At 41.5% G+C, this 25,000-nt stretch overlaps 3 protein-coding genes and 1 long non-coding RNA gene across 4 annotated transcripts; 3 read left to right on the top strand and 1 right to left on the bottom strand.

The window, feature by feature from the left end:
* The first annotated feature begins 6 nt into the window (after window positions 1-6).
* Window positions 7-1,607, top strand: LOC129748252 (serine palmitoyltransferase 2). Its single transcript, XM_055742789.1, has 3 exons — window positions 7-574; window positions 643-905; window positions 971-1,607. Exons 1-3 carry the CDS (start codon window positions 107-109, stop codon window positions 1,185-1,187), a joined length of 948 nt encoding a protein of 315 aa, XP_055598764.1. The 5' UTR covers window positions 7-106; the 3' UTR covers window positions 1,188-1,607.
* Window positions 1,608-3,943: 2,336 nt separating this feature from the next.
* LOC129741045 (uncharacterized) lies at window positions 3,944-5,197 on the top strand. The gene has a single exon (XM_055732745.1). It carries the CDS (start codon window positions 3,944-3,946, stop codon window positions 5,195-5,197), a length of 1,254 nt encoding a protein of 417 aa, XP_055588720.1.
* An 11,343-nt stretch (window positions 5,198-16,540) lies between these two features.
* On the bottom strand, window positions 16,541-21,678 carry LOC129741044 (uncharacterized). Its single transcript, XM_055732744.1, has 2 exons — window positions 17,032-21,678; window positions 16,541-16,831 (listed from the first exon to the last, which is right to left on the bottom strand). The coding sequence occupies exons 1-2, from the start codon at window positions 21,676-21,678 to the stop codon at window positions 16,541-16,543; spliced, it is 4,938 nt and encodes a 1,645-aa protein (XP_055588719.1).
* A 1,042-nt stretch (window positions 21,679-22,720) lies between these two features.
* On the top strand, window positions 22,721-24,072 carry LOC129748570 (uncharacterized). Its single transcript, XR_008737773.1, has 2 exons — window positions 22,721-23,536; window positions 23,906-24,072. It is a non-coding gene; the product is annotated as an uncharacterized LOC129748570 (long non-coding RNA).
* The last annotated feature ends 928 nt before the right edge of the window (window positions 24,073-25,000 follow it).

The following is a 25,000-nucleotide window of genomic DNA, read 5'->3' as shown; positions in this document are numbered from 1 at the left end:
CATATTCAACTTATACTCGTAACCCACAGGCACAAATCCCCTGCACATCGAGCTCGAGAAACTGACGGCCCAATTCCTCGGAGTCGAAGATGCTATAGTATTTGGCATGGGCTTCGCCACCAATTCCCTCAACATTCCAACACTGATCTCGCCCGGCTGCCTGGTGGTAAGCGATGAGAAAAACCATGCCTCCATCATCCTGGGTTTGCGTCTATCGGGCGCCGCCACAAAAGTATTCAAGCACAACAACATGAAAGATCTGGAACGGGTGTTGCAGCAAGCCATTGTCACCGGCCAACCAAAAACCGGCGAACCGTGGAAGAAGATTATGATCTTCGTCGAGGGTGTGTTCAGCATGGAAGGATCGATCGTCAAACTGCCGGAGATAATTGCCCTGAAGAAAAAGTACAAAGCCTACATCTACCTGGATGAGGCTCACAGTATTGGAGCGACGGGTCCATCTGGGCGTGGAGTCTTAGATTTCTACGGAGTCGACCCCAACGACATCGACATTCTCATGGGAACTTTCACGAAAAGTTTTGGATCGGCAGGAGGCTATATAGCCGGAAGTAAAGTAAGGCGATTTAATTATTTATCTCAATTGTGATATTTGACCAATCTCCAACATCTGTTTCTTTCCAGACTTTGATAAACTTCCTGCGAGTAAACAGTCACGCACACTGTTACGCTAGCTCAATGTCACCCCCAGTAACGCAGCAAATTCTTACCTCAATGAAGATCATCATGGGCTTGGACGGAACCAATGAAGGCCGGAAGCGCATCGAACAGCTGGCCAGAAATACTACCTATTTCCGGAAGCGGTTAGCCCAGATCGGCGTCATTACCTTTGGCCACGAAGATTCCCCGGTCGTGCCGATGTTGGTGTATTTGTTCTCTAAAATTGGGTAAGTTGAGCAGCCATTATTTCCTTCAACTCGATAAACTAACGAAGGTTAATTTTGTTCCACAGGGCCGTGGTTCGTACCTTGACATCGCGAAACATTGCGGTCGTCGGTGTTGGCTTTCCTGCCACGCCCATCATGGAGGGACGCATCCGGTTTTGCCTTTCAGCGGCCCACACCAAAGATCAGCTAGACTATGCCCTGACAGTGATCGATGAGATCAGCGACACGCTCGGGCTCAAGTACTCGCGGAAACCGCGCGACCCGAGACCGATAGAGTATTAGCGAGTTTATTGTTAGTTTAGTGAACTAAGGAACAAAAGTTTAAGAAACGAAATAATTACACCAGTAACAACAAACAAACTATTTCAACTACTTCAACCAGAACACACATCCATTCTCTGATAAGATTTAAGATAGGACGCACAGATATGCCTTATTATGGATAGATAACGCGAGAACACACAAACCACAAACACAAAAAAAAAGTGAAACCATACACATCTAGTAGGCGTCGACTTTGTTGCCGCATTTATTTGAGCGAAATGCATTCTTTGTGTATTAAATTTTATTTATATTTTTTATCTGTCATAGGATTTTTGTTGAATGCTTCTCCGTTACATTAAATAACGTCTATTGTAAGATGCAGCATAGTGGGAACTATGAACTAATTAGGAAATAGAAACTTAACGCTTTGTGATTGAAGCTATCATAGATTGTTTTCTATCTAATACAATCCGAAAACCCTTATACATAGTCAAGGGCCAAGGCACGATCTTCTAGTTACGCTGAGGTCCAAGGTCGAAAAAAGTGGGACCGCAATTCCTATTTATTAATTTTGAAATTCTGACAAAAAAGTGATTGGTATTGATTTTAAAATTTAGTATTGAATCAAAGTTTAAAAGTAAACATTTCTCGTAAAATTTACGAAAACTTGCACACTGAGCATTTTATTTAGTCGGTCATTTTTTGTTAAAATTCTCGGAAAACCTTTGAAAAATCATCATCATCCGGCGGATAAAGCTGATTTAAAATATGCAATTATTAAATAATGGAAAAAAGATTTTTTTTTGTGGCGTTGAAAAAGCTGTGGGAAGCTGACGCTGAAAAGGAAAGGGTAGAGGGATCAGAGAAATTAAAAGTTTAGAGAATGATGGAAAAAAGAATATGGAAACGAAAAGCGTTGTGAAATAATAGCAAAACTAGAAAATAAGTTTCGTTAAAGTTTTGATTAATGGCATGAAGTAAAATGATTATTAATTTATTTATCGGCCTTATCGGTGAAAGTGATGTCCTTTGAAGTAACAACATTTCAATATTATGAACTTTTTAAAGACGGGTTGAAAGTTTTTATGTGTCCAGTTTTTTTCGCGGACAAGCGTTTAGGAATTTCTCAAGTGAAACTTGTTTTGGACCGAAGGCTGGCTCTGAACTGAACCATTAGTTCAAAATGTAGAGAATCTTAACAAGACCAAAACAAAGTAAAAATGCAACTTTAAGGCTACCTAAGCGTAATTGCGATTATAGAATGGAATTAAAATAATTTCTTGATTTCATGGAAATTTGCTCGACTGCTGTGAAGTGAAAAACGGGCACCCTGTGAAAAACCAAAACCGAAACATTTCAGCCCACGTGAAATATTTCGAAAAATTTTTTTGGGCATTAAATAGAATTTTCGTTTTTGAAATAGAGACGGGTAATAAAAATTCACGTTTTAACAGGTCAATGTGTTCATCATATGGTTAAATGGGTCTATGAGACTTACCCGAAAGTAGGAAACTGAACATTTTATGCTTTTGTCGTTCTCGGTTATTCATTTCTCTAGACGGAAGTAGATTCCGACCACTCCAACACATTTGAAAGCACAGCGATAACACCACACTATTCCCGACTCACTTTGTAGAATGCTTTTGATATTAAGACGCACTTTTTTCCCGTTTTTACAACATTAACGTAAACACATCGTTTTTATTATCCCGATATTTTCAAACTTTAAACACGACTTTTCTATTTTTTCCGACGCCGCGATTTGAATTTCGGTTGACTGACTCTGAAGTTCTCGCTAACTTTCAGCTACTCAGTTCAGAGTGACGGTTACTCAGTTGTCGCCAAAACCGCACTTACTCAGTTCTGACTAAACGGCCTTTACTCAGAACTGACTAACTTCCCTTTTCGCGACTTCTGAGTCGGGGTTACTCAGAATGCGTGAAAGATTTCGGAACGGTTTTTGACCGGAATTTTTATGCTAGAAAAGTAAAAACCTGTATAAATGTTGACAAAATGATGGATTTGTTTATTCAATGAATAACAAGTTGAAAAATTGCACATAAATCTTTATTTAAAAAAAATATCCTTGATGTTGAACTATTTTATTTTTCTGTTTGTCATCCCGCCGGGTTATACGCCTCCTACGGGACTTTATTCTGCGTTACCGGATTGGAAATTTTTCTTTTTGACCAACGCAACCACTGCATGCCTGTTATTTGATGAGATGTTGTTTTAGTTCGTTCCTGGACTTTTCCGCCGGTAAACATGCTACGCATTCGATGAATGTTTTATTACGCACCTCGGATTCGACAGAAAAAACATCGCGATTCCCTGTAAAATGATCAAAATGACGTTATGATAATTAGATTACCGTTAAAAATTTACATTTACCATATAAATTTCTCAATTATTTGTTGTCGAAAACAAACAAAGTCGACTGCCTCGCAAAAACTGATCCAAACTTACTCAGTTGTCGCCTTCAAGTTCTCAAATTTGCTGAGTGTCAATTTTCGAGTCATCTGAGTAGTCGTCACTCGGAAAAACTGAGTCGTTTTAGATCAAGCGACGGACGCGCCATACAAACGGCGATGTGTGTGGACTTCACCTCGAACCGTCGGCGCGATAAGTCGTGTATCGCTTCTATTAGCAGAGTTTTTTCTAGCGAAACCACGAGCACATACGCCATCTTGTATCAGTCGCGAAGTTTTTAGTTTCTATTTTTTATTATTTGGTTTTGCTTGTTTGCACAAACCGAACCGGAGAAGATAGCTGCCATGGGGGAAAGTCCCCCACCGTGGGGCAAAACTCCACATCCCTTAAATCCAAACCGAAGGCAACTACCCCAATGGATGGACCCTAAAGGAGATCACGGAGAGATGCAATTTCTCCAGGTCAAACCTGTAGCTCCTGCCAAACTACCGATCTACCCCTTCATCATTGCCAAAACCGTCGAACAGGAAGCCGGAATCATCCATGGCGGAAACCCTACCGACAATGGAAGCACATATTTGCTCAAGGTTCGCTCACCTCGGCAGGTGGAAATACTGCTGAAGGTTAAACAGTTAATTGATTCTACCCCCGTTACCATCACGTACCACCCAACACTTAACACCTGTAAGTGTGTAGTAACGTGCAAAGAAGTAGAAGGTGCAACAAACGAACAACTGGCAAGCGATCTCGAGAGTCAAGGAGTCACCAGTGTTTACCGATTCCTTAGAAAAGAAAACGAAAAAGATATTCCCACCCACACAATGGTTTTGACTGTCCGCGGTACGGTGGTCCCCCGGTACATCCGCTTTGGATTTCTCCAAATTTCCACCCGCCCGTATTACTCTCGTCCGATGCTCTGCGTACAATGTGGGAAATTTGGCCACACGCAAAAAAACTGCAAGTTTGACCCCATTTGTATCAATTGCGGAGACAAAGAGGTTCACTCCAACTGTAAAAAAGAGCCACACTGCGTAAACTGCCGGAATAACCACCCCACGAACAGCCGAACCTGCTCATTCTTCAAGGAGGAACAAGAAATAATTAAACTAAAAACTGACACCGGAATCTCCCATAAAGAAGCAGTTAAGGAACTTCGTAGCCGCCTGATTCGATCCAGTAGTATTCAACAACGCCTAAACCCAGAACGCAACCCTACGAACCAAGAGACCGAAATTATACAACTCCGGAAGCAAGTAGCCATCCTAACTGCACAACTAGCCATGTTCACTCGCAGACCACAAGACAACCCGACCAATGACGAAAACGAATCCGAAAGTGACGGCAGCATGACAACTTCCTGCTCAACCGCCAGCCACCAAACCACCCCCAAACGCATTCGAAATGGCTCTTCCGAAGGAATGCAAACCAGCAGTGAATCCAGTTCTGGAACCACAACCCAACAGAAATTGAACCGCACAAAGAAAAAACGGCAACGGAATCCCGAAAACCAGATCAACACTGAAAATCAACCGACGTCCTCCAACCCAGGTAAAGACAACCGGCAGCTGTCCAATCACCCCTCTTCCTCACGGCGGTAAGTCGAAACCCAACTTCTTTTCCAATTTAAATTTTTATCATGGCTACCTCCATCCCAAACATTAACAATCACAACCTATCCCACCATAACCCAACACCCGCTAGGAAAAACAAAATAAGTTTCGCTATCCAATGGAATCTACGTGGACTGAGAGCCCGATTGCAAGAATTAGAAGTATTAACCTACAAATATCAACCCTTAATACTCTCCCTCCAAGAAACCCTCATCTCAGCCAATCTACCCAATCTGATAAAAGGCTACACAACCCTTCTTGATCCCACCGGCCAAGGTTCTGGTATATCAATTAAATCTGGCCTACCCTTTAAACAGATCCCACTATCAGCACCCTTCAGCGTTGTTTGTATACGCCTTAAATCACCCATTGATATCACAGTCGTTTCCCTTTACTGCAGCCCCTCAGTTCGTTTTCAAGAATTTGTCCAAGGTCTTGAAGATATTTTACAACAACTGCCTCAACCCATAGTCATCATGGGGGACCTCAACGCACATTCTCCTCTCTGGGGGGGAGCCCACACATGCCGAAAGGGTTCCTTTCTTGAGAATTTCCTTATCCTGAAAAATTTAACTATCTTAAACGATTGCAGCCATACTCGCGTCGACCCATCAAATGGAAATACCTCTGCTCTTGACCTAACCCTAGTCTCCTGGTCCCTCGGTCCCAAATTTAGTTGGCACACAATCGAAGACGACTGCGGCAGTGACCATATTCCAATCCATATCTCAATAGAATCCTCCACACCGCAATCCACAACACGCCCTCGTTGGAAGCTCCATGAAGCTGACTGGGTTAAATATCAGACCCTTATTGATCAATATATTGATAATCACCCACCAATAACCGTTCAGTCTTTTACCGAAATGGTGCAAAATGCCGCACTTGAATCTATTCCACGAACAAATGGTACACCAGGTAAAGCTTCTGTCCCTTGGTGGGGTCCCGAAGTAAAAGATGCTGTGAAATGGCGTCGCAAAAAATTGCGCGCCCTTCGTCGAATACCAAATGACGACCCCCGAAAGGTCGAAGCCCTAACCGAATTTAAAGCTGCAAGATCTTCCGCACGAGCTGCTATTAAAACAGCAAAAGAAAACAGTTGGAATGAGTTTCTCGGTGAAATCCAACCTGAAACACCCTCCTCCAAATTATGGGATAAATTAAAAAGATTGAACGGAGAAAACCGACGAAGTCAGTTCCATCTTCTCTTGAATAACCAGTATACTAACAACCCCCAATGCCTTGCCGAAGCGTTTGGTGACACTTTCCAGTCAATAAGCTGTCCTTCTGGAAGCTCGAACGATCATTTTGATATAACATTCGATACAAATGAACACCCAGACTACAACAGTGATTTCAGTTTGGGAGAATTTGAAACGGCCCTGAGGAAAACAAAAGGTTTGTCTGCCGGTCCAGATGGAATAAGTTATCCCCTTCTCAAAAACCTTACGAGGTTAGGAAAAATCCACCTACTCAATGTTTATAATAACATCTGGAGAACTGGCTCAATCCCCGATAGCTGGAAGCAAGGTCTAGTAATACCCATCCCAAAACCAAAACTGGATCCCCACTTGTTAGACAGCTATCGCCCCATAACCTTGCTCGATTGCATGGGAAAGTTGATGGAAAAAATGGTGAATCGACGACTTCTCTTTGTTCTAGAATCTAGAAATCTCCTTGACAACCGTCAATTCGCGTTTCGCCCTGGTTTTAGTACCGACGACCACCTTTCCACCCTTGAACTTATAATCGACGATGCCCTACAAAGAAACATGCATATTGAATGTCTCTCACTTGACCTTTCCAAAGCGTTTGACCGCGCCAAACGCAAACGAATCCTTGAAGCTTTGCTAGGTTGGGGCATTACTGGAAATCTAAGCTATTACATTAAAAGTTTCCTGGAAAACCGTTCTTTTCGAGTTTTCGTTGATGGGAAATATTCTGGGTTAAAAAATATCTATGAAGGTGTACCACAGGGCTCAGTAATATCACCTACGTTATTCCTTATTGCTATGCAAAGCATCTTTGATCATATCCCAACTGATGTCAACATTTTAGTTTTTGCCGATGACATTGTCCTGACTTCCGAAGCCGCCTTCCCCCGAATAGCCCGCCGAAAACTTCAGACTGCTGTCAATTCAGTGTCTGAATGGGCACCAAATGCAGGTTTCTCCTTCTCAGCCCCCAAATCGAAATTACTCCATCTTGGCCCAAACCGAAAGAAACTCTCTAAGTTACCCCACCTCACAATGAACGGCCACTCAATCGAAATAGTCCGATCCACCCGCATCCTTGGGATACAAATCGACGATAAATTAAACTTTGTAGCCCACGCAAATATGGTACGCAAAAATTGTAGAAACAAGCTAAACATCCTTAAAATCATAAGTCGAAACTGCGGAACCGCATCTCGGGCAATACTTTTTCGCTTCCTTAACCAATGGCTCCTACCTTCTATTCTATATGGTATTAACATTTACAGTCGCGGAGGAAACAAAATCCTAAAAAGTCTAGAGCCGCTTTACAACCAAGCGGTCCGCACTATAAGCTCCGCCTTTAAATCTAGCCCTATCGAGTCATTAATGGTAGAAAGTGGCCTGCTCCCATTCGAACTAGTTTCTCTACAAAACCTATCCACCAAAGCAATTCGTTGGCTCTCGTACCATCGTTCTCCTAGAGCCCCTTTCATTGTTAGATCCACCCAACTCCTAAGCACACAATTTCCCATCCCTATATCGCTCCCTCCTATCATCCTACGTCCTGAATCTGGCATCCTTCGCTGGAACCCCCCTTTACCTAAAGTCGACCTAAGCCTGCTGCGAAAAATCCGGGCTGGCGATTCAAGATCCAAGATTCTGCCTGAATTTCATCAACTAGTAAACCGAAAATATCCCACACACCGCAAAGTCTACACAGACGGATCAAGGAGCTCAAACGGCCAGGTCGGTAGCGGAATTTATGACGGAAACTACAAAGGGAGTCTACCTCTCCCGTCTCACTGCTCTGTGTACAGCTCCGAAGCTTATGCAATATATACTGCTCTGGAAAAACGCTGTCATTCATCCAATCAAATTGTCATTTTTTCCGATTCTGCGAGCGTTCTAACGGCGGTTGCTTCAAACAACAGAAGCCACCCTTGGATAGATGGTATCATCAAGCTAGCGCTGGAAAAAGACGTCATACTCTGCTGGATCCCAGGACACGCAGGAATTCCCGGCAACGGAATTGCTGACGTTCTCGCATCCGAAGGAACCCAGATCCCCTCTCCTGACATGCCTGTCCCACACATTGACGCAACCAAGTGGTTAAAAAACATCATACGACAACAATGGGAGATCTCATGGTACCGAAATACCTCATCCAAATTGCGAGAAATAAAAAGCTCCACCCTGTCTTGGACCGACAGGAAACAACATCTTGAAAGAAGAGCCTTAACACGCCTCAGGATTGGACACACCAGACTGACTCACGGTCATCTTATGAGCAAAGAAGAGCCCGACTGCCCATCATGCAACGGCATCATATCTGTGAAGCACCTGCTGATCAACTGCCCCAGTTACCACCAAGCAAGACAATCTAGCGGAATCAACCAGAGTCTACGAGTTGCACTATCGAACAACCCTACAGAAGAAACAAAAATGCTAAAGTTCTTAAAAATTGCGAAATTACTCGATAAGTTGTAAAATTCTATCTTACCTTATTCCAAAAAAGGGATGAATGACTTTTAGAAGTTAAAATCCATCCAAATAAAAAAAAAAAAAAAAAAAAAAAAACGGCGATGTCTGAGTAAAATGGAGTCGGGCTCTGAGTATTTCAAAATTAGCGAGTTAGCCCATTTACACGCTTAATTATAACTATGCTGAGCACAGTTGTGTTCAAGGTTGCCAACTATTTTTCAGAAAAGTCTGGAAGATTTTTAAAAAATGTCTGGAAATTTCTGCAAATGTCTGGACACCTAAGTTTTGAAGGTAGCAACCTTTTTTTTGGTCCCCAGATCTCAATCTTACACTAGTATTTTTCTATCACTATATCAGTCACGTGCTCTGTCTGAGTTTCAATTTAACATACATCCTCAAAGGATTTGCCAAGGTTTCGAACCCTTATTGAATTCATAGTTCATAGGTTCTACTAATCATTTCCTCAGGGTGGCCACTCGAAATCCATTTTGGTTTTTACCGCATTTTTCTCGACTTTTTCCCGCATGTTAACATGAAATTCCCGATTTTGTAAAACAGGAAACAAAACAAAAATCCGAATATTTATTTTTGAAACCACCTACCTAGACCTAGATTTCTGCGATTTGCCTTTGTTTTTATATTTTTTTCAAAAATCGTCCTGAATTGCCCGACCATGTAGAAACGTGTGATGGAAAGTATGGTATTTTTAAGTTAAAAATCATCGTTCTTTGAAACTACTATTTTGAAGATATTTTGCTCAAATTCGACCTTCATATAATTCAATATCAAATAAGCAATTTCAAATTGCTTAGCACCTGCTTTGACATGTTTTGTTCTAGGTTTCACAGGATCCAAATATCTTTGGTAACGAACGCCCTAGCAGCGACAAGTCATCTGATGTCCTTTCTTCTTCTTCTTCTTCTTCTTCGTTTTAATGTTTTGGCCAGAGAACGTTACTCTATAACACCACTAACTATGATGTCCTTTCAATTCTTTGAGACATTTTGAATATCAGAGAATCCCCTACCTGAAAAAGACCTCGTAATACATCATATGGTAATATCATCTGATTGGAAATGATCGATTCAAAACATGAGGGGTATTACAATGGAACAAATATAAGGAAAATGAAATAATCGCTCTTGGTTTTATAATTAAAAACTCTCTGGAGTATTCGACCGAATATTCGTTTGGCCGAATAGTTTAAAAGGTCAATATTCGGTATTTGGCCGTTGACCGAGTCGTCCATCATGCTTCCTCTCTATGAGCGTCGGATAGAAGCTTCAATTGTTTCGCCTCCTCGGCCGCCTCTCGCTTCCGATTTGCAATAGTTTCTATAACAGATTGTTTTCCTTTTTTTTTTGTGTTAATGCATACTGGATTAACGATGCATACTGGATTAACGATTTCGTTACGGTTATTCCCGTTGTTCAATGAAGCAAGTTAAAACTAGTCAAAACCGATCCAACACGGTAAGAGGATCCATTTCGACCTGGTAGAAATCGGTCGAAGCCAATCAGAAAGAGATTGATGATCAACTGTGAATCAATTTTTACTTAAGTACTTAACAATTGTTTCGCCTTTTTCGTTCAAACTTCATTGAACAGACTTTCACCGAGCCAAAAATTCCCGACTTTTCGGGAGAAATTCCCGGCTTTTTTCTGCATTTTTCCCGGTGGATTCCAAATCCTGTCTTTTTCCCGCATTTCCCGAATGGGTGGCCACCCTGTTTCCTGCCATATTACACCATGACAAAATTGAATTTTCATAAAATCTTAGAACAATTTATGTCCAAACACAAAAGTCTGGAATTGTCTGGAAGAAATGCCAAAAGTCTGGAAGTCTGGAAACCTTAAAAAATGTCTGGCAAAAGTCCAAAAAGTCTGGAAGATCCAGACAAAATCTGGAAGGTTGACATCACTGGTTGTGTTAATGCTAAGAGGTGCCAAATGTCCAGATTAAACAGGATTTCTAGAGTTTGTTTTGATTACGTCGTATGAACCAATATAAACAAAATTGAGTTTTTGGCTGCAAACGATTGATAAACATGCATGTATTCTATGTTAGGTAAAAACTTGGTTTCATTACATCAATGAATAAATTTTACAAAATGATTTGAATGCACAACTTGATGCACATATGCGGTAACGACGCGAAAACTGCAAGTATTTGTAAACCGCTGCCTGCGGAATATCATCCGCGCTTGGTGGCCTGGCAACTGGATCTCGAATGAGGAACTACATCGCCGGTGTCATCAAAGGCCGCTAGAAATCGAGATTCGGGAACGTAAGTGGAGATGGATTGGGCACACGCTGCGGAAAGATGAAAACGAGATTTGCAGAGAGGCGCTAGTTTGGAATCCAGAAGGGCATCGAAGAAGAGGCAGACCCAGAAACTCGTGGCGGCGAAACCTAGCCGCTGAAATCCGAACTGTCGACAAGAATCTTGACTGGGACCAGGTGAAGACGCTGGCCCCGGATCGTCAACAGTGGAGGTCTTTTACCACGGCCCTATGCACCGGAGGATCGGCGCGGGATCATTAAGTAAGTAAGTAAGTATTTGAATGTAGGACGTATGATGACTTTCTTATTTTTGAGTGCAATTTGGTTTTTACGACGTTTTGCACTGCTCTGAATTGGCGTGCAAAACAAAGGTCCCAAAATAATTGTTCGGCGTCTTGGTTTTTGCAACCTAATGCATTTTCTTAGAAAATGCTGCGGTAAAAGTGATAAAACTCTAGAAGTTAAAATGAAATCGTCATCCAGAGATGTTCTATAACTATCTCAATAAACTAGAGGGCTTCAATATTTCGCTAGGTAAGTTCGAAAACGTTACTTTAGACTGGGCAAAATATTATGTTCATTTCTTTTCCTCTACAGAGACAGTCTAAACACCTAATAGCTTTGATTAAGCTTCTTCAGTTGTCGAACGGTCATCGGCAGAGATGCCAATATGCCTGATTTTTCAGGGATTGCCTGATTTTTCGAGGCTCTACCTGATAACCTGAAAAGCCATTGAATTTCCCTGATTTTTCAAAAAATGCCTGATTTTGCCTGATTTTTGCGAATGTGATGAAAAATGGGTAGTAAGGAACTAAATTAGGTACCATTGCTGAAGTTAAAAAGCGAAAATGTGGCTGAATGAAACCAGTCGAAAGATTCCCATTAATTCATATCTTAAAAAGGGAATGAAAAGGAATCTTTCGGCTTTGATTCATTAGAATTATGCAACCAAGTAGGCCCACAACAAAGTAAAAATGTAGAGTGATGACCAAAAAAAAAAAGGTCATCCCTTTTAGAGGAATTTCCGTTAGTTATGTACACGCAGAAAAATATATTTTAGAAACAATAAGATTTCGAACGAAAATAATAAAATTTTTGGTTGGGAAAAAGCACAAATATATTTTTGGCCACATTGAATAAAAGTATCGATTTGATTTGAACTTATCGATTGATTGAAAACGAAATACCCCCTTTTTGAAAATGATCCATCATACTTGTCAAAATAATAAAATAATTTTGGGTAAAACACACAAAATTTTTTTAGGCTATTATTAAAAAGAATAGGAGGTTAAAAATTAGCGATTTTGTATGATTTGAATTCATTTCTTTTTTTCCAATTCAAACGAAAGCAAAATTGTTGTTGATTTTCGGATTTATTGATTCGGTTTCAATTAATTTTATTTATGCTTAATTTATTCGCATTAAAATGCCTTTTTTACATTGGAAATTCTTCTTGTGAGGATGAGTATTGGCACGTTATGGCCAACTTATCCTCACTAATCGCTAGCCAACCCAAGTTATGTTGTAGCTGCTGGACGAAAGTAATGGTCCGCCTTTCTTTTAGAACGCACCGATGTAATAGGTAGGGTGTTCCGCATGTTAATCCGACTGTTCCTTAAAAATTAAAAACAAATTAGTATCTCACTTAATCTTTAATTTATGATACAAACCTGTTAGATGAGTGCATGGTGAATCAAATTCGGAGGGTTCCGGCCGCACCGACGAATGAGAATCGTGCTCGGCAGTCACAGGGGTTTCAAAAAATTGTTTCGGCTGCTACTGCTCGCTGTTCCAATGAGAATTTTTTTTAATATTTCCTCGAAAATTTTTCTTTTTTTTTCTTTTGTTTTTCATTTTTAGTCTCACTACACGTTCATTGAAATGAACCGATTTCTGGTTTCGAACTAAACCAAATTCAATTTTTAAGTAATAAAAAAGGAGTGTGTAAAAATTACAATATTTTATTGTTATTTCTGATCGATTTTGTAGTGAAAGCTATCAAGAAATATGCATTGAAAATGTAAAATAAAATAACAAAACGTTTTGTTGAAACCAACCCCCTTTCTTTTTCTGCGTGTACTTTTAACTTGACATTGGGGTTTTATTAAGAACTGTTACTAAACAAGAACAGAGTTTAAAACCAACCATTTTAACTTCACAATTAATTAATCAAATACAGGCGTTTACCTCTCCCGATGATCAAAATAATTAGCAAAAAAAAAAAAAAAATCTAAAATCTAACCTCTACCTTATTGTGGTAGTGGGAGCCTGAAAGAGAAAATATAATCAACTTTTAATTCACGAATTTACTTACCTTGTATTTCATTGAATCTTTGGTCTCCATCATCAGACCATAAAGATTCAATGAAATACAAGGTAAGTAAATTCGTCAATTAAAAGTTGATTATATTTTCTCTTTCAGGCTCCCACTACCATACACTTATTATTTAAATTTTTGATTGAAAAAAACTTTTATGTCATTGAAAATGTTATGCTGAAATGTTATATTTTTCAAGAATCCTATTTCAGTCTCAGTTTTATTTTGCGTTTCTTGTTCTTCTAAATGCTCAACATGACATCTGAAAAGGGATTGGTAAATTTCACAAGGCCACAAAATTTACATTTTTTCCGAGAAGCAATGAGTTTAAAACGTAATAGTAACAAATTTGAGTGCCTTGAATCTTAATATGTAATATTCTATCAGCTTTTGTTATTGAAATAACTATTTCTATAAATCTATTTGTTTACTTTTTCTCATTAATCTGATTTTTAATGAAGTTTTAAACCAAATTGAATTTAATATACTTTTCAATGCATAAATATAATCGTTTTTCAGGTTCCAATAAATTTGTAAATGAAATCAAGTTATTTTTTAACTTTCTGCAGTCATGTCAAAAATATTTGTAATGATATTTTAGAAATTTAAAAAAGATTGTCAAATTTTATATTTTTTAGATCATGCATCATCATCATCCAAAAATTATTTCCTTATTGAATGAAGTATAATAAACGAAATCAGAATCAGATTTCTTCTCAAATGTTGGTTTGATAGATATCAGTTATCAATGATTGATTTCATTTAAAACTCGATATTTTGAAAACTAAATGTGATAGTCTACATTTGACAAAAGATTCGAGTTCAGGATGCTAAAATCTTCCAAATCAATCATTAAAATATAAGCACCAAAATGCTGTTCCCTTGAATTATTAATTAAATTCTATAAATAAATTGTTATAATGGTAAGACGTGTTCATTGAAAAAAAAAACCTTCTTAAATGTTATAAAACTAAGCTTTTTCATCTTTAAATTTTGTTTTGATTTTCAAATTAATTAACCGAATTTAGTAGAACAGTTTTTTTTTCAATTTTTAAATAATATACCGAATTTTAAAGTCAAGCTATTTCATTTATAGAATGTTATATGATTTTAATAGCCGTAATTTTTATGATTATCAAACAAACAATAAAAAGACAATTATAATCTTAATTTATAGAAATACTTTTGATAAGTTTGTGTATGCTTTTCAATTCTGATTTTTTGTGTTATAAAAACATAAACCCAAATTTTTTTAATCAAAAATACACATTTCAAATTGCGATTTATTTTCAAAACACTACAGCTGAATTTTTCAATCATCCTCTCAGTTCAAAATGAATAAAATAAATGTAATTTAAGATGCATAATAAATAACAATTATTATCATTTTCCTAACAATAAATCATGTTTTTTTTCCTGATCTGATATTTATTTTAGAATTCATATTTCCTTCAAATTTGAAAACGAGACTGCTTAGAAATAATTTTGAAGCAAATTTCTAGTCCAGAATAGGGAGTATCATATAGAAAATTTAACAATGACTTCCCGAAAATATCATTGATTTGATTTGAAACTATCATGGTGATCTGTTTTGGAATTTTGATTTATTTTATCAGTAAAATTTATAATTTTTTGAGTTCGGGTGATAATTATGAGCAAGAGAATGATGTTAAAAATACATTTCCTGATTTATTGTGTATTTTTGATATTGTTATTATTTTTAGTTGATTTTGAATTTCGAAACTCCAGAAATTGGGATGGCCCATGTAAACCCATGACCTCCTCACTCTACATGTTGGAATATAATTCACTAAAGGTTCTCGCAGCAGCTCTAGTTGGAGCAGGAGCAGGAGCAGGAGCAGGAGCAGCTCAAAGCTAAAAAACAATGAGTTTATTAGGGCAAATAGTTTTACATAGGATTTTTTGTTTCTTACATTTGTCTCCTTTAGTACAAGAGGAGTTTCCGTGTTTTGATGCCAAGTTATAATCGAGAGCATAGATTTCTGGCCTAGAGTTCGAGAAAATGCGCATTATTACAAATAATTCTGATACCAATAAAAGAAAATCTAACCTATATCGGCCCTTTTGAAAGGAATGCTCGACTGTGCGTGGTATCAGCCTTAGATCGGGTTTTTACCGATGTGCGCTAAATATTACAAAAAGTTAAATTTAGTCAAAGGTTCACAACAATTTAAAAAGGGTACTCACGAATGGCACAAACAACTTTAACAACTAAAACTATCGTTAATTTATAAAATATACGCAGAGCGTCACTTGTCTTTCTTGGTTCGTCGCAAATTTTCACTTCTAACCGTTTTCTGGTTTGACAGTTCGTAGCGTGGCCGTTAGGTCTGTTCAGATGCAGCGACGTCAGGGATGCCAGAACATTCTCCACCCCGTGAATCCGGAACGGCCTCCGTATCACCTTGCTCGGATTCACCGTTACCTATCTCCATAACGGCCAGCTTCGCCACCGGTCTCTCGAGTCGTCCAGATGTCGTTTGTACTGCAACACGTCTGATCCTTCCATCCTTGTTCGGGATTAGCTCCACGATCCTTCCTCGGATCCAGGTACGCCGACTGCCTTCCGCAATATACACCAGGTCTCCAAGTTTAACCGACACCACATCTTCGAACCACTTGGACCGCTTGTTCATATTAGGAAAGTATTCCTTCAGCCATCTGTCCCATGTAGCATCAGCTAAATACTGCGAACGAAGGTAACTGCTTTGCAGTGCTTGGCTGAGACTGATTGGATCACGCATAGGGTCCTGATCTCCCGTGGAGTTACCCAAAAAGTGGTTGGGTGTCAACGCTTCGTAGTCGGCCGAGACGAGAGTTTATAAAAGCTTCTGTTTCCGCCAACACCGTCAGCAGAATCTCGTCGTTGAGTTTCCTTCCGTCGTCGAGAGCTCTCATCGATTCTTTCACGCTTCGCACCATCCGCTCCCATACTCCACCCATGTGGGGAGCGGAGGGCGGATTGAATAACCAGCTTGTTCGGGCGTTGGTGAATGTGTCGGAACAGTCGACGTTGATTCTCTTGATCTGTCGTTTAAGCTCGCGATCGGCACCGACAAAGTTCGTCCCGTTGTCGGAAAATATTTGGCGTGGGGGACCTCTTCTTCGCACAAATCTCCTGATCGCCATTATGCAGGAATCCGTCGTTAAGCTGTACGCCAGCTCCAGGTGAACGGCACGGACTACCAAGCATGTGAAGACCGCTACATATCGCTTTTCCTTCCGCCTGCCAACGGTTACCTCCAACGGCCCGAGATAATCCACACCGGTATACGCAAAGGGTCTGGTATACGGTGTCAATCTTTGCTCTGGCAATGGCGCCATTCTTGGTGGATGTGGTTTACATTTTTTAATCTTACATACCTGGCAGCTTCTCGATACTTCGTTAACAGCGGACCTCAGATTCGCGATCTGAAAACGCTGACGGACTTCGTTGACAATTGTCTCTCTGTTTGCGTGTCCAAAAATTCGGTGATAATGCTCCAAAAGCCTTTGGGTAACTACATGCTCTCGGGGCAATATTACTGGAAATCGGGAATCGAAGGACGCGTACTGCGCATTCACGGTTCTTCCTTCCACTCTAATAACACCAAATTCGTCAGCAAACGGGGAGAGTTGATACAGGGAACTCGATTTCTCAATTCTGATTAAATCCTCTAGAGCTCTTTCACGATTTGATATCAGCACCTTCACCTCATCAGGGTAGTGCTCACTTTGAGCCAATCGCCAAAGGATATTCTCGGCTGATTGGTATTCGGATTGTTTCAACGGTGTTTCGATATTCGGGATGGTTCGCATTACGTATCGCTTCACATTCTCTACGGAAGGTACCGTCTCGATGGGCAATGCTTTCTTTCGTCGACGACAATTCGAAATAAATCGCATAACCGTAGCCAGTATGCGTACCAATATGGTCCATTTAGAGATTCTAGCAATGTCAATTAGCTGAATGGGAATATCAATGTGGTGGAAAAGATAGTGGGTTCTCAAGTCTTCGTTGGTGCTTTCATTCGGTGATTTCTGTTGTGGCCATCTATCAGCAGGTTCGTACAGGAATGATGGGCCATTAAACCAACGACCATCCGGTTTTGGATCCGTATCTTTATTCCACTTGGTCAAACAGTCAGCGATGTTCTCTTTCGAAGGCACCCAGCGCCACTGATCCGAATCTGTTAAGGTCAGAATTTCTCCGATGCGAACGGCTACATATTGCTTGAATCTTCGGTGGTCAGATCTAATCCAGGACAAGACGGTGGTAGAATCCGTCCAAAGAAATTTCTCCTTGATTTCCACCGTGTGGCTAGAACAAACGTTTATCATCATCCTAGCACCCAACACAGCGGCTTGAAGCTCTCTTCTGGGAATCGATTGCACCTTGAGGGAGGCCACCTTAGCCTTCGCCATCACCAAGCAGCATTTCACTTTTCCATCCTCGATGACACGGAAATACGCCGCGCATCCGTAGCCCAATTCACTGGCATCGGTGAACACATGTAGCTGCAATGTTTCGTACCCTCCAGCATGATCTCCACCACAGTAGCACCTGGGGATCTGAAGGTTGTTGATTTCTTGGAGAAGCTTTGTCCATCGGACCCATTTCTCGAAAGCTTCATCCGGAATGTCGTCATCCCATTGTATGCCGCATCTCCAAAGATCTTGGAACAGCATCTTCCCGTGGATTGTATACGGGGACAGAAGACCCAATGGGTCGAAAAGACTCATAATACATCGAAGAGCCATTCTCTTAGTCGGTCGTCGTTCGCCGCAAACATACGGCGCCAGCTCACCACGTAGGCTGGTAGGAAATTGGAAACAATCCTGCCGTGGGTTCCACTCCAGTCCAAGGACCCTCTCGATGTTATCGCCTCCTATGTCACTGATAAGTGAGAGCGATTTCTGTTCCGAATTCTCTCCGACTGCTTGTAGCACCGATTCATCGTTGCTAACCCAATTTCTCATGGTGAATCCGGCCCGAGCAAGGGCTCCTTTCACCTGAATCGCTCGATCAGCTGCTTCCTCGGAAGTGGGGGCACTATCGAAATAATCGTCCATATACGTTTTCTCCTTGATAGCTGTCGTAGCTTTCGGGAAATCCTCCCGACACTCGTCTGCTATTTTGTGCAACACGTAGATCGCCGAACAGGGCGAGCACGTCGCTCCGAACGTCGCGACGTCCATAATATACACGTCGGGCGGTTGTGTTGCGTCGAATCGAAACAGGAATCGTTGGTAGTTTTTGTCAGCTGCTCTTATTCGGATTTGGTGGAACATTTCCTTTACGTCGCCACCAAATCCGATGCGCCACTCTCGGAACTTGCATATAACTGAATGCAGGGGGACCAGTAAATCCGGGCCTTTTAATAGTTGATTGTTGAGGGAAACTCCACCCACTGAGGCAGCCGCGTCCCACACCAGCCGTCTTTTGTTCGGTTTCTTCGGGTGCGACACCACATTCAGGGGGAGGTACCAGACGCGCTCAGCACTAGTTTCTGCCAACTCTTCTTCGGTTGCCTTATGGGCATACCCTTTTGTCAAATAGTCTCGTATTTGTTGGTGTACGTTAGCCTGTAGTTCGGGGTCTTTTGACAGCTTGCTCTCTAGACATTTCAGACGCCTCTCAGCCATGTACCGGTTATCTGGGAAGCACACTACATCTGCTTTCCACAGCAATCCAGTTTCGTATGCACCGTCACGGAACACCGTGGTTTCCTCTAGGATCGTTTTACTTCGCTTGTCTTCGGCAGATTCAAGAATCGGCGCAAACGGGTTCTGGGGTTCCTCCAGAACGAAGTGTTGTCGGATGAGGTCGTTAAGCTCTTGATCTGCGTCGCAGTGATGGAAGTTAACTCGGACCGAGTTCTTGTCATTTCTATCTCCTGCCTCGTTAGGCCCATAGATGGCCCATCCGAGCAATGATCTCACGGCAACAGGTTCGCCAGGTTGACCTTGCCGACTTTCGATTGGGGTTAAAATGTCAATGTTATCTAACCCAATAAGCACTTCAGGCTGGGCATCGTTAAATGAACTGATTGGAATATCTTTCAGATGTTCATAACGATTAGCTAATTCGCCGTAGCAGAGGGTTTGCTTCGGTAGCTTAAGTTTCGAAACCGTGTGTGCGGTAAAAGAATGTTGTTTCGGATCTCCCAACTTCGAGATCTTGCATTTTATGAGCTTGGATGAATCTTCGTTCCGGGTTACACCGGAAGTCCACTGTAGTTCCAGCGGATGCCTTTTTCCCTCTATTCCTAGGCGGCGTGCTAATGACGATTCCATCATGGTCAGTGATGACCCTTCATCGTAGAATCCAAAAGTATCGACAGTGCGATTTCCGTTGTGCAGGGTAAGTGGAACTATTCGAAAGAAAAACGCTTTTCTGAATTCGTTGTGGGAATTACAAACAGATTTAACGACTGTTGCTTCTCCCTTTTTGGCTTGCGCCGGAACATGGAGCAACGGATGGTGCTGAACTCTACAGCCTTCGATGTTACATCGGATTCTTGATTTACACTTCCAATTACCGTGCTCATTCAGGCACATTTCGCACAAATTCCACTGGCGTACTGCACGCTTTCTTGAATCGAGATTTAGCTCTTGGAACTTCGAGCAGTTCCGAACCCGGTGATCTATGCCACCACAGATTGGACATGGTTTACGTTGTCTATATTCTTCCTGGTTTCCATTACTGTTAATGTGAGCATGGAAATGTCCCTCTTTCTTCTGCGACGGTTTTGCATACTTCGCTGTCTCAGGTTTCGGCGGTACAAGCGTGGTAACCTCACAGGCGTCCTCGGCCAATTCCTCCATATACTGGCCAAATTCCTTCAGCGTTGGCTCGGGGAAGGAGCGTTTATATCTCACCCAAGCAAGCTGATGATGAGCAGGGAGCTTCTCAACCAATTCGCTGAGCAAATCGGGATTCGATAAATGAGCTCGTAGACCTGCAGCCTCTAGCTGGTCACAAAGGTGCTGTACAGCTGTGGCAAACTTAATAAGGCTATCTAGACGCTCAGATTTTGGCGATTCGAGTTTGCGCACTTTAGCCAGCATGTTCCTTACAAGAATTTCGGGCCGTCCATAAAAACGTTTCAGTGTTTCCATTATCTTCGGCACGCTGTCAGGAAATGTCAATTTTGTTCTCACTGCTTCTCGAGCCGCCCCTCGCAGGCTTTCTCTAAGACGGACAAGATTCTCAACGTCTGAGAAACCGCAGGCAGCATTGGACGTTTCGTAACTATGGAAAAATATTGGCCACTCCTCAGGCTCTCCGGCAAACACAGGTAGTTTTCTGGGCCAGACTTGTCGAGCCAACACTTGTTCTGCAGACGGACCAATATTCAGGTTGGCAAACGCTGCCGGTTGTGGGAAAGGATTCATGGGTTGCTTTGGAGGTGGTACTTCAGGAATCAGGTTCATAATTGGCACACGGATTCGTGCCGAGTGACTTCTAGGTTCGGAATGAACTGAATTCGGATTACCCGGTTCGACTATCCGAGGAAACACCTCTTCCGGATCGTTATTATTTTCCTCCAGCTGATTGCGCAACCATTCCTCAGCCTTTTGACTTCCACTTGGCGCTGATTCGGAAACATTTTCCGATCCCGACTCTTCGACTAATTTCTCTTCCAGCTGGTGCTTCTTCTTCAAGAAAGACTCCTCTGAAGCGAGCTCTTCTAGACGGATAGCCCGTTCCTTTTCTAGGAAACGCATTTCCTCTCTCATACGGCGACTTTTAATTTCTCTTTCTGCTACCAATTTGGCCAACTCAAGTTCGGTCCGGATGCGGGCGCTGGATGTAGTAGATCTCACAGATTTGCCGGCACTTCTCACGGACGAATCTTTGTTGGATTCCGCACATTTCTTCCTAGCTCCGTTCTCAACTTCAGCCCTTCCTATTCTCGTTGAACTGGAGTGAGGAGCCTTTGATCGCACGATGGGTGTGCTGAAATCGGTGGTGTTTACGGACTCCGACGGGTCTGCAGAAGGTGGTGTGCATTTAGTGCATCTCCATGGGCGATCCTTTACGCCGGGAGATTGATTCGCACAACTCAGATGCCACCAGCCTAAACAATTATCGCACGACACCATTCTCCGTTCCACCGAATTAGGTCTGTTGCATCCACCACAGTCGAATCCATCTTGGCAATCAATTTCCTCTTCCGAATTGACCATCTCGAAATCTTTAGGGTTTTCGAAAATCTTTGAGGATGTTGGAATATAATTCACTAAAGGTTCTCGCAGCAGCTCTAGTTGGAGCAGGAGCAGGAGCAGGAGCAGGAGCAGCTCAAAGCTAAAAAACAATGAGTTTATTAGGGCAAATAGTTTTACATAGGATTTTTTGTTTCTTACATTTGTCTCCTTTAGTACAAGAGGAGTTTCCGTGTTTTGATGCCAAGTTATAATCGAGAGCATAGATTTCTGGCCTAGAGTTCGAGAAAATGCGCATTATTACAAATAATTCTGATACCAATAAAAGAAAATCTAACCTATATCGGCCCTTTTGAAAGGAATGCTCGACTGTGCGTGGTATCAGCCTTAGATCGGGTTTTTACCGATGTGCGCTAAATATTACAAAAAGTTAAATTTAGTCAAAGGTTCACAACAATTTAAAAAGGGTACTCACGAATGGCACAAACAACTTTAACAACTAAAACTATCGTTAATTTATAAAATATACGCAGAGCGTCACTTGTCTTTCTTGGTTCGTCGCAAATTTTCACTTCTAACCGTTTTCTGGTTTGACAGTTCGTAGCGTGGCCGTTAGGTCTGTTCAGATGCAGCGACGTCAGGGATGCCAGAACACTACACTAGTCTACACTATATCTAATTTGTTAACTATTTTCCGGGCAGGGAAAGCCGGAGTTAAGCTCTTTTCAAGCCTTAATTCCTACAGAAATCAGAAACAGATTCATGTACAACAGAAATAAATATGTTTGAAAATGCTTTCGCTTAAAACAATGAAAAGAAACTTTAACAGGAACATGAAGTCTACTTGAAAGAAGTTACAGTTTTTTCAAAGGTCACCATTTTGAATAAAACCGGTATTCTTCTTTTAGTAACCGTTCAGTTAAACCGTTCTTAGATAACGGCCCGAATGTAATCTAATGACGGCTTTCAAATGTCAGCAGATGGAAATGGAACGTCCTGTATAAAATGACGTAACAGGAAACGGAGTGTCATTTCCCAACCTACCTACAGTACGCTTTTCTGCTCCGAGCGCCAATCGCTCGGGGAAGCTTTTCATTCATTCAATTTTCCCTGCAAGCTTATTCGCCCCAAATCTGTCCCCAAATTTCTCACCTCTCCGTGCGTGACTCTCTTGGGGAAAAGCCAAACCTCACGGAAAGTCACCATGTCTATTTTTGACAACAATCAAAATATGGCTCACCAAACATCATCACAGTAGGCGATATGGGAGCAAAAATTTTGAGAGAAACGAAAGCTTGCGTAGGTACCTACGCAATCCTTCGTTGGAAAAGCTTTCTTGGATTCGCTCGCTCACCAGCTCTCCCTCGTGGGCTTCTCGAGTTTGGGGCGATCCTCGCACTCGTCGTTTGGCCCCCTCGCTGTTGGAGCTCTGCGCATGATTCGCTCCATTTTCAATTCCGAAACGACAGCTTTCGCCAGCTCGAACTTTTCTTCCTTGGCGATATGTGTGGATACTAGGCTTTGGCTCTGGATGGTTTTCCGTTCATTCGTCAATCGATTTTCCTTCTCACTTGAAAAAGCTACCATCTTGGTATGGTGTGGAAAATTTAGCTGCTGTTCCGTGAGGAAAATTCTGCATTTTCCCAGACTGATTCAAGTTTAAAAAGTAATTCTAGGTGTTGTAAAGTGCTTGGTGAAGTTTTAGTAGCGCGAAAAGCCTGTTGTTAAGATGAATTACGCGGGCAGGTGTTGTTGAGGAGGAATTTCCATAATTTCTTACTGCAGGATAGGTTGGAGCAAAGAAAAAAAAATCCGAGCAAAATTGCAGTGGGCGACCAGCTCTAGCAGCCCCGTTTTAGAAATCTTCGCAGCAGCGAAATTGGTATGGAATTAAGTTCCCTTAGTGTGTTCGGGGTGAAAATTGAGTAAATTCTAAGTTTTTTATTGGGAAAAATTTAGTGAAAAACGGATTTTCAGAGGTGTTCCATCGAACGGTGGCTGATTGCGAGAACGTAAGAATTAAGAAGCTTCAGGTTCAACTGGCTGATGTAGGTCAGCCACTTGAATAACGTTAATTAAAGGAATTAAGGTGGTTCGCAAAGCTTATAAGAGCCGATGTGAGTGGGTGCTAGGGAGGGGGGTTGTTAAATTTTTCGATACCCAGTGGATAGTGGATGGACAGTGTGGGAATCACGTCGTATCACAACTATTTCATGTGATCTCTCTATATCTCTGTGTGTGCTTTCTGCAGCGAACACAAAAAATCCAAAATGGCTCCGGGTCTTAAAATATGGAAAAGAAGTGCTGAGCCCGATGCCGATGCAGCCAAACTACCAGAGGCTGCGACCACTCTGGCGACGAGAATCTTCAATCACAAGCACCATCATCGTACGACGACGGAATCGGAGCTAGAAACAGGTAAGCAAGCAAGCAAGCATGGATTCCGGAAGAGCAAGAAATCGCTCTAATGGCCCCTTTCGATACTTAGAACCAAAAATAAAAGCAACAAAAAAATCTTTTGATTATGGAAAACTTTCGGTCTGTTCTTCTCTCGCGAGAATGTGACCTTTTAGGAAAAATACGCTGCCAACAAACTCTTCGGGCTTCAGGCTCGATTCACTTCATTATCATATTTGTTAGCATGGCAAAGTATTTTCAAAAGCTTCGCCACTATTTGCCAAGCACGCCAAATCGGAACCCATCGATTGTGGTCCGCGAGGCGTCAGAAAAGGATTACGAAGCAATTTTTCACGATACTCAAGCAAGACGCATCAATATTATTGATGTCGGGCGGACCGGAGTGTGGCCGCCACTAGATTTGCCGTTTCTTCACCGGAGCACGGAAAAACAAAAAAGGAAGAGAAAACCCCAAAGGCTAATGACAAAGTTATGTAATTTCGCTCTTGTGCTTGGCGTGTGTTCCACTTAGGTAGCTGCTGCAGTTGGTACTTATGTCCAATTCATTTCCTTCAAATGAGAAAAAAGAGCGTACCTACACGTGAAGTGTTTGAATTCGTCCGAAATCAGGCGAATTGAATGCTGAACAGGGGGATTTTCTCGGAACTGCTACATCAAAAGTGTGCAAAGAATAAAAGTCTTGAAGACAAACTCTTCATCTTCTCACGTGATAATGGTGAAGAATCATTGCTGCTGCATACACACAAGCTCTTGTTGCACACTGGCAGAAATACGGATGAGCTTTTCATTTTATCGAACTGAAGATAATTTTTCCGAATATTATAATAAGCTATTCATAGAGAATAATGTTTAAAAAAATTTCTCGACTCAAAACATTTATTGATTGCTTTTCAATGCAGAAAGCAATGCGAAGTTATGGTTTGAACAA

The sequence above is a fragment of the Uranotaenia lowii genome, chromosome 2 (assembly GCF_029784155.1).
Source record: "Uranotaenia lowii strain MFRU-FL chromosome 2, ASM2978415v1, whole genome shotgun sequence".
Lineage (NCBI taxonomy): Eukaryota > Metazoa > Arthropoda > Insecta > Diptera > Culicidae > Uranotaenia > Uranotaenia lowii.
The sequence above is the reverse complement of the archived record's forward strand: the minus strand, read 5'-3'. Positions and strand labels throughout refer to the sequence as shown.

What these genes read in the sequence shown, in the direction of transcription:
- LOC129748252 (XM_055742789.1), top strand. Translation starts at nt 107, where the DNA reads ATGGGCTTCGCCACCAATTCCCTCAACATTCCAACACTGATCTCGCCC. An exon ending in GCTATATAGCCGGAAGTAAA is followed by an intron (nt 575 to 642) that starts GTAAGGCGATTT and finishes GTTTCTTTCCAG; the next exon opens with ACTTTGATAAACTTCCTGCG. An exon ending in TATTTGTTCTCTAAAATTGG is followed by an intron (nt 906 to 970) that starts GTAAGTTGAGCA and finishes TTTGTTCCACAG; the next exon opens with GGCCGTGGTTCGTACCTTGA.
- LOC129741045 (XM_055732745.1), top strand. Translation starts at nt 3,944, where the DNA reads ATGGGGGAAAGTCCCCCACCGTGGGGCAAAACTCCACATCCCTTAAAT.
- LOC129741044 (XM_055732744.1), bottom strand. Translation starts at nt 21,678, where the DNA reads ATGGTCAATTCGGAAGAGGAAATTGATTGCCAAGATGGATTCGACTGT. An exon ending in CCTTCGATTCCCGATTTCCA is followed by an intron (nt 16,832 to 17,031) that starts GTAATATTGCCC and finishes ACATCCACCAAG; the next exon opens with AATGGCGCCATTGCCAGAGC.